Raw genomic sequence first — 14,948 nt, 5'->3', positions numbered from 1 at the left:
ATAAAACACTGTTATATACATTCACATTTTGTTTATCTGCTCTGTTTTTGGCATATTTAGAAAGCTATATGCAATCATGCTTAAAATTCCATTGCAAATTCCAAAGACAAAAGTCACCAACGAAAAGTGTATTTTTATATTCCTCAAGTAACCATCTGTCGCTAAAACAAAACATGGTCAACACAAGTAAATATCAACAAGGCAAAATTGTAAATGTGTGTTTGTCTGTCCTTTGCCCAATCTCTTGCAAGCCTTTGGGATTCGTGTTGCGCACATAGTTTCGTATTTTCAAAAAATTTTATTCGTTTTGTTTTTAAATAATCAAAATTGTTTGTTTTTTTTCGCCTGCTTGTAGTATACTCGAGTCGCGGCATTATGAAACACTAATGAAATCATTCACTGGCAAGCAACCATCTGAACAGAAAGAAATGTACAGTAGCGGACGTCATCCTTGTAGCAGGTGCCCGGTTGATCCCAGACGCCTCCAGCAATTTGCTTTTACAATGGTTTTGAAGCAGTAACATTGTACAAAATGCAACAATTCTCTCACTGGGGCAATCACCACGGACGGCGCTGTCTTCAGTTCTCAGCCCCACATTTAATTATGCACACCTCTCCATTTGTCCGCATACGATGGGGAATGAAATGTACTTTCAATCGGTGGTGTCCTCAGCTTCACAGATCCAGCAGCGCTTTCCGAGCTTTTCAGTCTCTCGGTGTCCCGTTGAGTTTGTCTGAACTCCCAGGAGCTGGTGGCAAGTCTCTGACACATGTGTACGGGTGGTCCAGTTTGGACAGATTTGTTGGAAACCTGTAGTTGCGCAGGCCTTTGATTTATAGCCGGCAGGGCCAGCTGCTCCCTCTCTGTCCTCTTGTCCTCCCAGAGTTTTAACAACCGCCTCTGGTTGTTAGTCATGTCCTTGAGATCGCGTTGCAAAGATGACACCCGTTCCTCTAAAATCGCTTTGGATGTCGCAACGTTGGAGAGCTCAGACGCAAGGTGGTCCATCCGCAGTTTAAACTTTCCATTTTCCTCGGTCAGCCGATCGCACAGTTCCTCTGTATCTTTCAAATCACTGATTATATCCTTCGTAGTTTTCCCTCGGAATTTAGGATCCGACTCCAGTCCAAGGTCGGTCCTAAGACTCTTCACAGTTTTGCGCAGCTCTCTGTTATCAGAAGAAAGGTTTTTAATTTTCTGCTTGAGTGATTCAGTTTGAGTTCTTACCTTGTTCTCAGACACTCGCAGTCTTTCTTTAAGTGCGCTTTCTTTCTGCAGCGCGTCGTCTCTTTCCTTTCTATATTTTTCTACAAGTTTTAAAGCCTCCGATCTCGATGACATTTTTTCTCTGGCGTTTGGAGAGGCCATAACACTTGTTGGTGTTACGCGCTAAAATGCATAAATGAGAATGTTCATTATGCTATGTTCAAAATGATAAGTTTTTAAACTTATTTCAATTCAGCTGAGCATCATGATACGCATCATGATAAAGTTGACGACACATAAAGATTCCGCTTTTTAAAAAAATACATAATTTTTTTTTACGAATGTAATCGATATTTTATAGCCCTATGATTGGAAAATAATACCAGTAGAACCTCAATGTCCACACTTGTTTTTACTCTGAAACAAAATTGTGGTCTTTATATAAACTCGGGTCTATATGGCGAGAACTAACACCCATGTAACCCTAAGCTAAGGGCTAGAATGACCATTAATTAGTGGGAACCTTACCATTTACACAGTATCAAATGATATTTGTTACTTTGTTAATTAGAAACCAGTACTTTGACGAGGTAACACGGAATTTATTCCTTAATTCCTTACGACGTCCCCAACACGTTTGTAGTTGTTTTCAGATTTAATTCATAAATTACCTCAAAGCAGCATTAGTGTTAAATTGGTGAATTTGAAGTGAACAGGGTCAGGATGGAGGTAGAGGGGATCATGGAGCCATGCTATGGAGACGCGTCTTTATGCCAGAAACTTTATACTGAATATCAAAACGAATATGGACAATCAAAAACTCTTAACAATTCATAACTTCCATAAACAGTCAGACAGACTCGTCTGAAGGCATTTCCTTTAATTTGATACATATTCTTTGGTTACATTCTTCCTCCTTTAATATTTAAGTGCTGGAGTAGTACAAGTGTACTGTTGAATAGGCTGGCATCAACCTCCAAGTGCAGCACACTGGATATGTAGGGGTGTGAATCCAGACACCCTGCTCTATGGGCAAGAAAACCGTCCCAGGCAGCCAAAGCTCAGGCCAATGACTGATTAATTAATGAAGTAATTAAAATGACCCAATTTCTGGGTCAATGGAAATACATATTAAAAACATTAAGATCTGTGTTATTTTCTGTTGTTGCTACTCTTCAGCTGCTCAGCTTATGTTATGGTCAGAAATAACATTAACAAAGGAGTCATTTTAGAAACATTTATTCACCTCTTTCACCAGCATCGAGTTTGGCCTGGACATAGGTTTTCCCAGGCACGGCAGGATTTTCATATTGTTTTTGTAGCAAAAAATACAAAAAATGCCCACAAACCCCACCCTTAATGAATGGTGTAATTGCTAATTTAACCTAAAAAAGAGCATTAATAATTGAAATTAATAATAATATAATAAACACCTTTGATAATAAACCACCTTTCTGAAAATGCCTACAATAACCAGGTTTTATACAACCAATAAATAGGTAAACAAGTTACCACCTGACTCTGTTTACACCTTAATACACACCCTTGTATTGTACATTCTACACAATGATTGTAATTCCCAATGCCAGTCTTTAAGGCCATTTAAAATACCTCTCATTAAAAAGCTCAGTGTGGTTCCTGTATTTCCTTCTAGATGCCTTAATATGAAAAAAACTGTTCATATCATAACCCAGTTCTCTGCACTGGAGAGATCCAGTCTTCTCATCTTCAGTGTAACGTCTGTGCAATAAGGTTACGAAAGGAACCTGAAATTAAAATGAAAGAATGCCATGGAAAAAGTCACAAAAAGTGTGTTAGGTCACAGTTTCTGTCCTAAAATATGAATCATAGACACCAGCTTGCTCATTTTTTCTTTTTTTTTTCAGGTGGATAGGGTGTACTGTTTATTGAAAATTAATATCAAACACTCTAAGCTTTTGCTTAAAAGCTTTGTTTGCAGTTTTTCAGCATTTGTATCATAAAAAGCAGGTGTACAGGTAAGTATCTGTATTGAAATCATTAGCATACAGGCCTAACACCTCCACCTGTCTGAAAACCAGTGCTGGTGACAGAATTCCAGAAATATATTAAAAAACTGGCAGGATCTATCAGCAAAGGGACTTTCACCATTAGCTGCACAAGAATCGAATCAGACTGTACAAATGGTTAATTTAAACATTAGCCCTCCCCATTTTCTCTCGTTGAGTAATGTTCAGAGGAAAAAGGGCACTGCCAGGAGATTAGTCTTTATGTGTAAGAACACAAACAGGGACTGCCACTCTCATTTTTTGAGCAATGATATTCTGAGTAACAGAAAACATTATCTATGTAACATGTACGTTATACATGCCAATGAAAATCAGCTTGAAATACAAATGAGTGGCCATTGTCATTTCTGCCTGTTTACACAAAACAATTCTTTTGAAAGGGCATTTTAAAACCTCGGTTAAGGTACATTTTTTCCTCCCTCTATTTCTGACATTCGGATCAAAGAAGATAATACTGTTATTATTCCACAGGTTTCCATTACTCTTGCACAGCAGGGCTCAGAAGAATGCACCTTACCTACAGCAAGTGTTTAATTAAGGTGGGCCTTCACTGCTGCCACTGTCTGGTTGGATGCCGTGGGGCCAGCGTTGCCCAGCCCGACTTCTTGTGAATCAAAAAAGTATTGCTGCGGAAATGAGAAAACCAGAAGTCTCAGCTCTGAGAGGTTCAGGTGTCTTGGCTGCTTTATTTGGGTCTTGGCAGTAGCAGACACACATGATAAATGGCAGGGGACACCTGACACCCCTGCAGACCCAAGCGGTTCCACACCTGAAACATAGCCTTGTGTGGACTAACTGGCAGTGTTCCATAGAGGTCTATGGCCAGTGTCAGTGTTTCCATTAAAGTCCTCCAAAGAAAACTAACACGACACCCAGCTCTGAGTGTTGCACATTCAGATAACTGCCAACTACCACAATTACAGCTGTCTGTGGGCAAGGTGTGGGCCCACACAAGTACAGCCCAGTCATTTAATGCCATGATATAATAACACTCCCTGGGTCGTACTGCATCGACAGTGACAGTGAGAACGCCATGCTCTGAATGCCAGTAATGCATCATAACCACACTGTTATTCTCTCATTTGAAAACAGCAGGAAATGAGCTTACGTATCCCATGTCGAAGTACACGTGGTTAAGGAATACAGGACTCAGGCTAGCGTGAAGCACGTTTCCCGAGAGGCGTCACATGCGAAAAGATGCGAAATGTGACATGCGAAAAGATCATTCCTAATGCAAGAAATCGTAAAGGGTTAATAAAGTGATGAAGTTATGTTATGCTTCCCGAGAGGTGTCACATCGCAAAGAGAAAGAGCTGAGACAAGGCGGGAGAATTACTATACAACTCGGGTGGAAACCATAGGATTGATGTAATATCGCCTGGGTGGGAACAGTCCAGGTGTGATCGAAAAAGAATGTGCAAGCAAAGCAACAACATCTCAGCAAGACTTCTGATCAAGTAATATAGTTTGTATTTGTTTTGTCTGTCCATCGATTATTGAAAGAAAGCATTAGTGGAGTAGATGGTGACAGGTGGGCCTGCGCAAACACACTCACTTGCTCACGGAAACGAACTGAATGCCCCGATTAACTTGAGCAGCACGTGCCAGTATGGCCAAAGTAAACCACAGCCGCCAATAACCAGGGGAGAACATGCAAACTCTACACAGGAGGCATGCCAGTCCAGAATCCAGCCCAAGTGGCGTAGGACAAGAGCGTCAATCTTCCCAATATAGCTGCACGCTTTTTTTTTTTTTACTTTGAGAAAAAAAAAATATTTATACAAGGCAAAGGCCTACCTTACATCCAACTGCAAGCAAGACATGAAGAGCAACAATGGCCGAAACAGTGGCTACAGCGATCCTGTGGTGGTCATCTCGGACAGCTGGCCAAAACGTCATGACCAGAACCGACCCGGACAGGCACATGGCACACACGATGGACACCCATCGCACCGTCTCGTTGGGAATTACCCACAAGACCTAGCAGGAGACATCACAATGAAAGGCGAGGAAATGAGTCAATAAATCTTGCAAACAACAGCAATATTAACAGTGTATTTATAACTGTCAAGTTATGATATTAGATATTCCTTAACCAAATAAGAAGCAAGCTACTTCAAAAGTCTATTAATTGCTGTTAGGTTTAAGATTTTGTCACTAACTAGATGTAATGTTTACATTGTACTAAAAAAAATCATCTCAATTCTGGGAGTAATGCTGAAGTGCGGTAACAATTGGAAGTGTTCCGCGGAAAAGCAGAGTAATGCTATGAAACGGACAGGATGTTCTCACCGCTGCGGGGATGTATATGAACAGCGAGTAGCCGTAGACGCAGACGATCTCCAGAAAGGAATACGACACTATGCTCATCACTTTGCTGTTCCTCCACATCAGAAAGCCCCAGAGACCGAGAGGCACCAGCCAGGCGTAGCTGTAGATGGCCGTGGCCGCAATGGTCACTGTGAAAGCAGTAAACATCAGACCAGCGCACTGCAGCCAGCACACAACAAGTGATGACGCTCTGTACCAGAGCCGACTTCTGGAAAAAAACTGATTTTCCCAAATGGGCGAACATACTATTACTTAGCATGCATGAAAAGGTTTTTAGTAAACGATAATTATTCAATTTAGAAAATGTTTTCGACTGGGAGTCTGTAACACAACTGGGGTCAGGAGCCTTTCTGCTTTGGACTCCAGTTGACCTAACTGTCCTACTCGGCAGGAAATTATGAGTCCTACCCAGGAGTGCAGATATTGGTCAGCAGGTGGCTTTATTTCCCCAAGAAGAATCGGCTAACTCCAACAGAATGGCAGTCTTAATTGTCTTCATGCAAAACAAATAAGGCCCATGCATCTTCAACCAAATCTTTCATCTGGGATGCGGATGGATATATTTCAATGGGCGTTTAACATCTGGAAAGCATAGCCGTTGTGTCAATGCTGCACGGGGACATTTCAGATTCTGCAGGAGAAACAAACTGTTTGGCAGCTGTCGGCTGGGTGTCAAGGACAAAAGGCTGACTGACCTTTCCTAAATTCAGGCACATAGTGATGATGAGGGTCGCCGTGATGCACAAGGAAACTGGAGATGTTTCCACTAATGGCGATGGCAAACACCAGGGTGGCACAAATCCAGAAGGGTCCTGTAATTAGACAGGGTTTCATTAACAATGCTGTAGCAGGCGTCTACAACAAGGCCCGTGCAAATCCCAGAAATGAGTTCGTGTTTACACAGATGTCCCATATGTATATGAATGCAATGGAAATCGCCTTGGTAATTATTTATATAGCTGTAGCACAGCTACACGATTCTAATGCACACGTATAAGTCAAGCATGGGTCACAGGAGAAAATCAGGAGTATCTGAAGACAATGGGCATGGGACCATAACGAAGCTGTGCATAGGTACCACTCACTAGAAAGGATTGGGCATAGGTTGAGAATGTGTGGGGAGGTGAAGGAGAGGCTGTGGAAAGAGGTGTTTTTTTTAATAGAAAAGAAACTCTTTTTATTCTGCATTTAAAATAATATTCTAGTAGCCATTGTCCCTCGGGCTGTGGATCCTTTCTTCTACCTTTCACCTGTGATACAGGTGACTTAAAAAAAAAGCATCACTTTTATTGAAGCCATCGACACAAACGGAACAGATTCCAATTGCCCTTCATGCCCGTCTCGAAAGCAAACGATATTAAGTTAAGTTAGAATGCTTAAGGTGTGCTTTTGGAAACGCACACAGGAAAACTTTCTGGCTGGTGCTCCTACTCAAGCTAATTACAACATTTCAAATTTCTGTAACTCATCATTTCACCTTTCTCCTTTTCAGACTACTTGTAGAAAAATGCAAAGAAGGCATGCTCTCCATCAAAAGGTTGTGAAGACCACCATGGTGGTTTTAATACTCTGATAAATGGCAGGTGCACATTTTTTTCCTGGGGGACAACATTAACAAGAACTAACCCAAACCCCCTTCTGTTAATTAACAACTGCTCGAAGGGAAATGTGATCCCATTGCATGTGCATTACTCACCGTAGAGATCCGGGTTGCTCCGGATGTAGAGGCGGACAAAGTTTTTCCCAGGCAGTGGCAAAACGGACCCTTTGATTCTATTCAGGACCTGACGGAAAAGGAAATGAATAACAAAAACATCCAAATACGTTCTCTAAAAAACTGCCACTACAAAAGAAGGAAAAAGTTAGCAATGGATCAAAAAGAAGTCATGACAAAGGTCCAAACCACTAGGATAAAACTGGGGTTACAGCAGAAGCACAGAGGCAAACATCTGTCTGTCATTGCTTTTATATGGCATGAAAAAGATAGGCACCTGATCTGTGTCCACGTCGAAAAATGTTTGGTAATATTCAAACGTCCAAAAGGGAGCACTCTTCTTCTGACCAGCGAGCAGCTGTAAGAAAACAAAGATGTTTTAGAACTCTGAGAGGAGACGTACTGGTGCAAAAACTGCTGTCTGCTGGTAAAGATTATCCTAAAACTACAAAAGTTACGCACGGTTTTCTGCCAAGCCCTGTCTTGAGACTGGCTTGAGTTTAACTCTATTTTTTTTCCCATTAGGTGCGATCACAAGCGAAAAGGGTCAGCAAATACACTTGCTCTTCCTGATTTCCAAAACAACTGACAAATATAACGTTCTGTTCATTTGCATGATGTTGCAGTAAACCCCTACTTCCTCAAAAAGCGCACAAGAATACTCGGATCCTCTCTTGGAAGAAAGTGCGCTGGTTTTCCCCAAATTCCCAGTTTCCTTGCCTCCGTTTTATCCGAGTCTTCATTCCCTAGGAGATCCTCCTCCTGTCTGGGGGTCTTCCCTGCACTTCTCCGCTGGTTGCTCGGCTTGTCGTTCGGATCCCCAATGCTGATGGTGGTTGCATCCCGATTGGCAGCCAGCAGGTTTTCAGCATCTTCAAATTCTTTAAAAAATAATAATAATGACCTTTCTGTCTACATCTACAATTTTGGGGATTTAAAAAATCCTGGGACACTTTTTATGAATTAGAAACCCCTATAGGCTTACATCCTGGAATATGTTTCATTTATTAGCATTCTGTGATTCTGAAATATTCTCAATCCATAAAATATCCTCTGGATATACCTACCACACCCCAATTTATACATGAAAGGCATTAATAATGCAATGAACGCGATTTGTTCCAATACGCATTTGTTGCATTTTCAATGTTTTAGTAGATTTACTGAACACTGGCATCAGCTCAGTTTCAGGAATCACTCCTGTCCATCCATTTTCTACCCAGTTCATCCAGTACCCGGTTGCGGGGGACCTGCCGGAGCCTATCCCAGCAAGGAAGGAGAGCACGGCACGTCCACCCTGGACAGGGCACCAGCCCATCGCAGGACACCAACAGACACAAAACCAGACAGGCACGCACTCACCAGGACCAGTAATCCCAGAAGTCATTGAAACTTCCAGTATGCCTTAGTGCTGTGGGAGGAAACCGGAGCGCCCCAGATGAAACCCACGTGAACCTGGGAAGACCATGCAAACTCCACACAGACATCATCCCAGGAACTGAACCCAGGGCCCCAGGAATGCAAACCACTGTGCCACATGCTTTGTACTTCTTACGTATTATTTCGGGCATTCTTAAATTAATTAGAAATAGTATTCATAATTTTGACGACAATTACAAATAGCAGAGGCTGTATGGTATCTAGGTATCTAACACCTTGAAGGCTACTTTTAGCCAAAGGGACTTTTATCTGTACCATTTCCACAGCTGGGCATCCTAGTGGAGCAATCCGAGGGAAGTACTCTGATCAAGAATACAATTTTCCAGTTATGAGTCCAGAGCCTTAACCACTGCTCCGCATTAATGGTTTTGCATAAAACCAACAACCCACGCAACAGCAGAACAGTCCTTAATGCAAGTGAGCGGTCATATCACACTCGAGGGACTATATACAGGGCAGTCGTAAGCGAACAATATATCTATTACACATCAATTAACTGAATTTACTGGAATACAGAATTGCACTTAAAAACACGGGTATAATATCGCAACAGGAAGAAAACTACCCACGGACGGTCCATTCACTTCCTACAACACTGCCAGCGTGCAATTGTGAGACACTAAAACAATCGTCCACCTTGAAAATGCAGATCATCGACAGCCGCCATTCACGCAGGTGTGCCCCTTGTCCAAGCAAAACATCCAATTTCTGGGGAAACAAAACTTCACGTTATCTACGTGTTGAGCTGTAGTCAATGTTAAATAAGTCGTGCTACAGAAAATCCTTCCTCCTTATCCGTTTTAATGGTCATCCAAATTAAGTATTTTTCTGCTTGATTAGTATCTAGAATGAGTGTGCCTGTCTTCTGTCTATATTACAAAGCAGATAATATATTTTAGGACTTTGTTAACTGCGTACGCCACTCCGTTTGTGTTCACGTTTCTACGGAGGCCTAGTAAGTACCACAAAAATCAAATCAGATCAAAAATCTGCTGCATAATCCTTCTTGAAAAGGGATTTTAACCGAGCACAAAAACTAAGAATACTGAAGTGTTTAAAAATGTTCTTCGTATGAAGCGCGCATATCAACATACCAACACACCTCCGCAATCTGCATGGACTTCCGCCTTTGACGCGTCATCGGTCTGTGGATGACGTCCCACGCCAACAGTCCCGTAAAGGAACAAGTATTCTTTACTGCTAGAAACGATGCAACACGTCAAGATGCGTGCTCCACACACGCTTTAAAGCGAATGGATACATAGGTTGATACGGAAATTAAGCACATACTACAAAACTGTAAAGACCAGAACACCAACTAGAGATGGTTCTGCCCCTCACGGTATTGTGTGATTATTAATTAGTAATAATATTAGGAGTAAAAGTTCTCATTTCAGATGCACTGCTGTTGTTGCTGTTGCACTGCTAATTGTAGAACCCAAAGATTTAAGATAAAAGGCTTTGGTTGCCTTTTTTGCCCATAACGAAAATCACACCTATTTGTTTTTGTCCTGTTTATACGTCTAATTATGCATTTGAATTTCATGTTATACGGTAAAAGACTGGGGGTCGGGAGAACATATTTTTTTGCCCCTCACGAAAATCCCACTTTTGTTTCCTATTGTACACGTCTAGGTCTGCGTTTGTTTTCGATGTCATACGGTAAAAGACAAAAGTCGGGAGAACATCGTGAATTGGGAAGCGCCCTCCTCTGAAACTCCTTGCTGTCCAGGTGATGCGCCCACATAGGCGGTATCCAGCCATGGAGAAGCTGAAGCTTTATTTGTTTTCCATATTTTTGGTTTTCGTGGTTTTTGCGCAGTCGCTGTTTTTTAAAATCCTCTCCGTAGTCTCGCCGACCCTGACGAAGACCATTTTGCTGAAGCTGGGCGAAAGGTCCACAATGACCCAGAACCCCAACTTCAGATATGAAGACTGGGGACCTACGTTTTATCAGCTCGCTTTTCCTAAAGCCGTGCTCGCTTTCCTCAGGAAAAGTCTCAGGGACGAAGCGTTTGTAGGTCATCCTGCACCGGACACCGCTGTATTGACCTTGGAAAGGGAAAAGACGAGCGTTTGTAGCTTTATGAGAGGTAACGGAGATAACGTCGACGCTGTGCTGCAGTGCATTCACATATTCTGACCTAGCTGTTCATGCATGTTATGGCGTTTTTCTCCCCAGGCAACAGACCGCTGGTGCTGAGCTTCGGAAGTTGTACCTGACCCCCGTTTTTATTCAAACTTGAGGAGTTCAAGCAGCTTGTCAGAGACTTCAGCGCTGTGACAGACTTCCTCATCATCTAAATAGCCGAGGCGCATGCGACAGGTACGAGACGAGCACTCTGGCTCATCCGATTATTAACAAAAATTCATGGCAGTACCTGGCCTTTAGCTGAATTCCTATCCTTCCAACACATTTCATAACATTTATGGCGATATATATAATAAACATTACGATAAAAATGAAATCCTCACGTTTTTATAGCGCCTTTCTGGACACTCCACTCAAAGCGCTTTAAAGGTAATGGGGATCCCCTCCACCACCAGTGTGCAGCCCCACCTGGATGATGAGATGGCAGCCAGAGCGCACCAGTACACTCCCCGCACACCAGCTCTCAGTGGGGAGGAGAGCAGATGAAGCCAGTTCAGAGATGGGGGTTATTAGGAGGCCACGATGGGTAAATGCAGGGGGAGGAAATTTGCCCAGGACGCCGGGGTTAACACCTCCATATACAGTATATATCGCCTTTTTCAGGGACGACGGCGTGCCCAACCGATCGCTGTTCGGCAGGCAAACCAGGCTTCAGAAACGAAGGCCGTTCAAATCCATCAATTTAACTCCGGGAATTGAAGCGTTGTTCTGCATTAAACTGTCATGAGCGTGCGTGAATTATATACCTAGAAGTGTTTTGTTGTTGTTGTCGTTGTTGTTTTAGACGGCTGGTCTTTTAAAAACAACATTGATATCAAAACCCACAAGAGTCTGCAGGATCGCCTGGCGGCGGCCCGCAGGCTCCTGCAGGAGGGTCCCCTCTGCCCCGTCGTCGCGGACGACATGAGCGACGTGACGGCGTCGCGCTACGGGGCTCTGCCCGAAAGGCTCTACGTGCTGCGGTCCGGGAAAATCATATACAAGGCAAGTTTCACCGTCTCTACCGGTTAAATGTGCCGGCTTGCAGCTTCGCCGAGGGGTGAGGGCGGGGTGCGGTTGTGCAACAGTTGTTGCGTGACCTGAAATGCAAGTACCTTCGCACGCGATCAAGACTGCCACCGGCTCGGACCCGTCAGGACTGAGATTTTATTGCCTCAATTTCATGGCCGCTGATTTTCAAGCAGCCGGCGCTTTATTGCCCTGTAAAAGATCCTGGGACAGTGATCTAACTCGCCAGTTGAACGCGGTTCATTTTGACCCCGAATAGACTGTTCTTAGAAGTTGGACGACAGGCCTGGAGCTGTGTGCAGCTGGCTCGCAGGCCTCGGGGTCCCGTGTTCGATTCCGGCCTGCAGCTCCTTCTGCGTGGAGCTTGCACGTTCACACGCGTCAGCATTGCTCATTCCTGGGTGCTCCAGTTTCCTTCCGCAGTCCAGAAGCAACATATCCGAGTCAATATCTTGGATTAGGCGTCTCGCATTGTTCCAGTATACGCGCCTTTCTGTTTCCATTCAGCACGCAGGTTGCAGGACGCAGTCCTGCCCCGTGTCTAGCTTTGTGAAACCCTCTAAGTAAGCTATTTAAAATGGGTTTATTCCATGCTGAAAAGAGAAGAAAGAAGACACAACGTTTCGGCTGGGGAACCTGAAGAAGGCTCCACAGCTCCATCTCTTTTCAGCACGGAATAAACCGATTACTTGTTCCTTTGCAGCCTGCGCATACTGTCGCAGCTACCCACCTGAACCAATTTAAAATGTGTACAATATTTAATACTAAATACAAACCTTTTTCCCGTTCCTGCTCCCAACTGTTTTTCTTTTGTCGTTGTGACAGGGTAAAATGGGTCCCTGGGGATACAATCCAGGAGAGGTGCGTGACGTTCTGCAAAAGCTGAACTAGGAGAATCTTGTTTTCTTCTATTTATTGTGCCTTGTTTGCTCAAAAGAAACACAAGATGGGTTAAAAACAAGAGGAGGCAATTCGGTCCAAATACCCCGCTGGCTAATTCAGACCTAATGAACTCAAGGATCTCAGTTTCGTGATGGACGTCAGGGTGTCGGCTTCTGATGGCTGTGTAGCTCGTTCCATACTCCCAGAGCGCTCTGGGTTAGGAGGTGCCTCCTGCACTCGGTTTTGAATGCACTTCCACATGGTGGAATAGTGGTGCGTTGTTTTGATAAGGGCTTTTTAAAGAAAATGCAAGAGTCGTGTGCAATAAAAAAAATAGCAAAGTAACTTGTTGTAATAACAGCAAACACATAACTGAATACACTTGAAATCTCACTACAATGATCCTTACACATTTTAACATTTTATCACAATTTCAACATGTTGATAGTCACAGACTCTCGGAGATGAGGGGAAATGTATTCCAAGGGTGGTGTGGGGCAGCTAATAAAAGGGAAGCATTCTGACACGTTTTTCTGTTTTCTGTGCTTTGTGCTTGATGGCAGCAGTAGAAAACCTTCAGTCGCTGTAACCTGATTGCCCAAAATACAGATCAGATAAGCACAGACACTGGTGATACCTGCCTTAATAATGAATGACATGGTGCCTAGACTATGCAAGCAGTCCTATTTAATATTAAAGGACGGCTCTAATTAAAACGCACAGAAAAATGTAAATAACACATTTAAACACGGGGAGATACAGAGGAAAAAAATAAATGGACGTATGTTTCTTTCCACAGTAATACTTGTTTAACGCTTTTCATCACAGAGAATCCCACAGTGCTTTGCACATGAGAAGGGGCCCATTTCAGTGCCCATTTAGGTGAAATATCCATGTGTGTAACACATGGTAGCCAGTGGGAGCCAGCAGCCCAGATTGTGCAAGCCCAGAGTGGGGATTTAATCAGCACACCAGGAGGCTTCTTGAGGGCCAATTAATTAGGACTTTAAATGTGGAATGAGTTAAGTCGGGGATGCAACCGAGATCCAGCTGGTTGCCAACTGAGAAGACCTGGCCAGATTTGGAGGATTATGAATAACATCTTAAGAAGAAGAACTTCAACTTCGCTTAAAATATATTTTGTATTGTGTAAGCAGCCTCCCTGTTAACCTATTGGTATGCTTTCCTGTGTCCTGTACTATGCTTCAGATCCCTTGCATACTGACTACACCCCACATGAGCTAAATAGATGTACTGGGGCAGGGGTTTACAGTAATTATGAGCATTCATTACTGGGTTTAAGGTCCAAGTACTCGAAGTGAATGCTATGCAAATAAAAACTTCTACCATATTTTTTCATTGCAAGGTTCCTTTCAGACACTGTGGTGGAGTAATGAAAGATTATGACTGTTTGAGCTGTTAAAATGACATGAGGTAGCAATACTGGTCAACAATGTCATGGCTGGGTAATTTTCTCCATACTCCTACAAACCAAAGATGAGATTTTGTTGAGTGGTTTTGGGATATTGCTTTGTGAATCTGCTTCTAATATGTTTTTTTTATGTTTTCTATTGTTGTACTGGATGCCAGTGCTCCTTGTTGTGTTGTGTTCTTTTCTGGTTTTATATGTGATGGTTACAGCTAAAATCTTCGGAGTGTTGTAACCTGAAGGCTGAAAACGGAAAATGACAAGACAATGGAAGAGCATGGGTCATTTGGATACTATTTTTGACTATTGCCCTGTGACTTGCACAAATGTTTTCATTTTCTTTTATATGCATTGTTTCAATAAATGTCATTTCTAGCTATGTTTTGCTTTTCATTGTTTTTTTGTTATAAAATAAAGTTTGACACTTTACCCAATGGTTGTTCCTTGTTTTCCAATTGCTTCTTGGGTTTTGTAAACATCCCAAATGCTGCACCCATTTTGACACAAAATTGAAAACTTCATAAACTCTGAACTTCAGTTACTAAATTCTAGAAGTTAATTATGTATAAAAAGATACAAGACGCTGAATTTAGGATCACACTTTTCCATGTTTCTTTTCAGTATTTAATGTTGGGTTTTAAAAGACTATCTCCACACTTTGTGTTTACATTTTTAATAAAACTGTATTTCACTATTTGCAATGCAATGAATAACCAAGAAATACTAATATATATTAG

General features: G+C 42.6%; 3 protein-coding genes across 7 annotated transcripts; 1 reads left to right on the top strand and 2 right to left on the bottom strand.

Moving 5' to 3' along the window:
- Positions 1-113: 113 nt before the first annotated feature.
- LOC148651830 (uncharacterized) lies at positions 114-1,527 on the bottom strand. The gene has a single exon (XM_088598041.1). It carries the CDS (start codon positions 1,367-1,369, stop codon positions 599-601), a length of 771 nt encoding a protein of 256 aa, XP_088454167.1. The 5' UTR covers positions 1,370-1,527; the 3' UTR covers positions 114-598.
- Positions 1,528-2,430: 903 nt separating this feature from the next.
- Positions 2,431-9,948, bottom strand: yipf1 (Yip1 domain family, member 1). Of its 5 annotated transcripts, XM_088598011.1 has the most exons (11): positions 9,835-9,850; positions 9,377-9,448; positions 8,663-8,711; positions 8,021-8,181; positions 7,578-7,658; positions 7,283-7,370; positions 6,282-6,398; positions 5,548-5,714; positions 5,053-5,235; positions 3,773-3,881; positions 2,431-2,973 (listed from the first exon to the last, which is right to left on the bottom strand). In XM_088598011.1, exons 3-10 carry the CDS (start codon positions 8,685-8,687, stop codon positions 3,786-3,788), a joined length of 918 nt encoding a protein of 305 aa, XP_088454137.1. In that variant the 5' UTR covers positions 8,688-8,711; positions 9,377-9,448; positions 9,835-9,850; the 3' UTR covers positions 2,431-2,973; positions 3,773-3,785. The 5 variants fall into 5 exon arrangements, with proteins under 5 accessions (XP_088454137.1, XP_088454135.1, XP_088454136.1 ...); XM_088598009.1 differs by lacking the exon at positions 8,663-8,711 and having other exon boundaries at positions 9,835-9,948; XM_088598010.1 differs by lacking the exon at positions 8,663-8,711 and having other exon boundaries at positions 9,843-9,902.
- A 427-nt stretch (positions 9,949-10,375) lies between these two features.
- dio1 (iodothyronine deiodinase 1) lies at positions 10,376-14,645 on the top strand. Its single transcript, XM_088598025.1, is given in 4 exon segments — positions 10,376-10,833; positions 10,923-11,066; positions 11,677-11,876; positions 12,726-14,645. Coding segments are annotated over 4 exon segments (768 nt in total). The 5' UTR covers positions 10,376-10,475; the 3' UTR covers positions 12,792-14,645.
- Positions 14,646-14,948: the final 303 nt, after the last annotated feature.

The sequence above is a fragment of the Lepisosteus platostomus genome, chromosome 11, assembly GCF_059453375.1.
Source record: "Lepisosteus platostomus isolate fLepPlt1 chromosome 11, fLepPlt1.hap1, whole genome shotgun sequence".
NCBI lineage: Eukaryota > Metazoa > Chordata > Actinopteri > Semionotiformes > Lepisosteidae > Lepisosteus > Lepisosteus platostomus.
Note: the sequence above shows the minus strand (reverse complement) of the source record. Positions and strands in the feature narration are given on the sequence as shown.

What these genes read in the sequence shown, in the direction of transcription:
- LOC148651830 (XM_088598041.1), bottom strand. Translation starts at nt 1,369, where the DNA reads ATGGCCTCTCCAAACGCCAGAGAAAAAATGTCATCGAGATCGGAGGCT.
- yipf1 (XM_088598007.1), bottom strand. Translation starts at nt 9,881, where the DNA reads ATGACGCGTCAAAGGCGGAAGTCCATGCAGATTGCGGAG. An exon ending in GAGCAACCCGGATCTCTACG is followed by an intron (nt 6,399 to 7,282) that starts GTGAGTAATGCA and finishes GTCTAATTACAG; the next exon opens with GACCCTTCTGGATTTGTGCC. An exon ending in TGCTTGCAGTTGGATGTAAG is followed by an intron (nt 3,882 to 5,052) that starts GTAGGCCTTTGC and finishes TCATTTCCGCAG; the next exon opens with CAATACTTTTTTGATTCACA.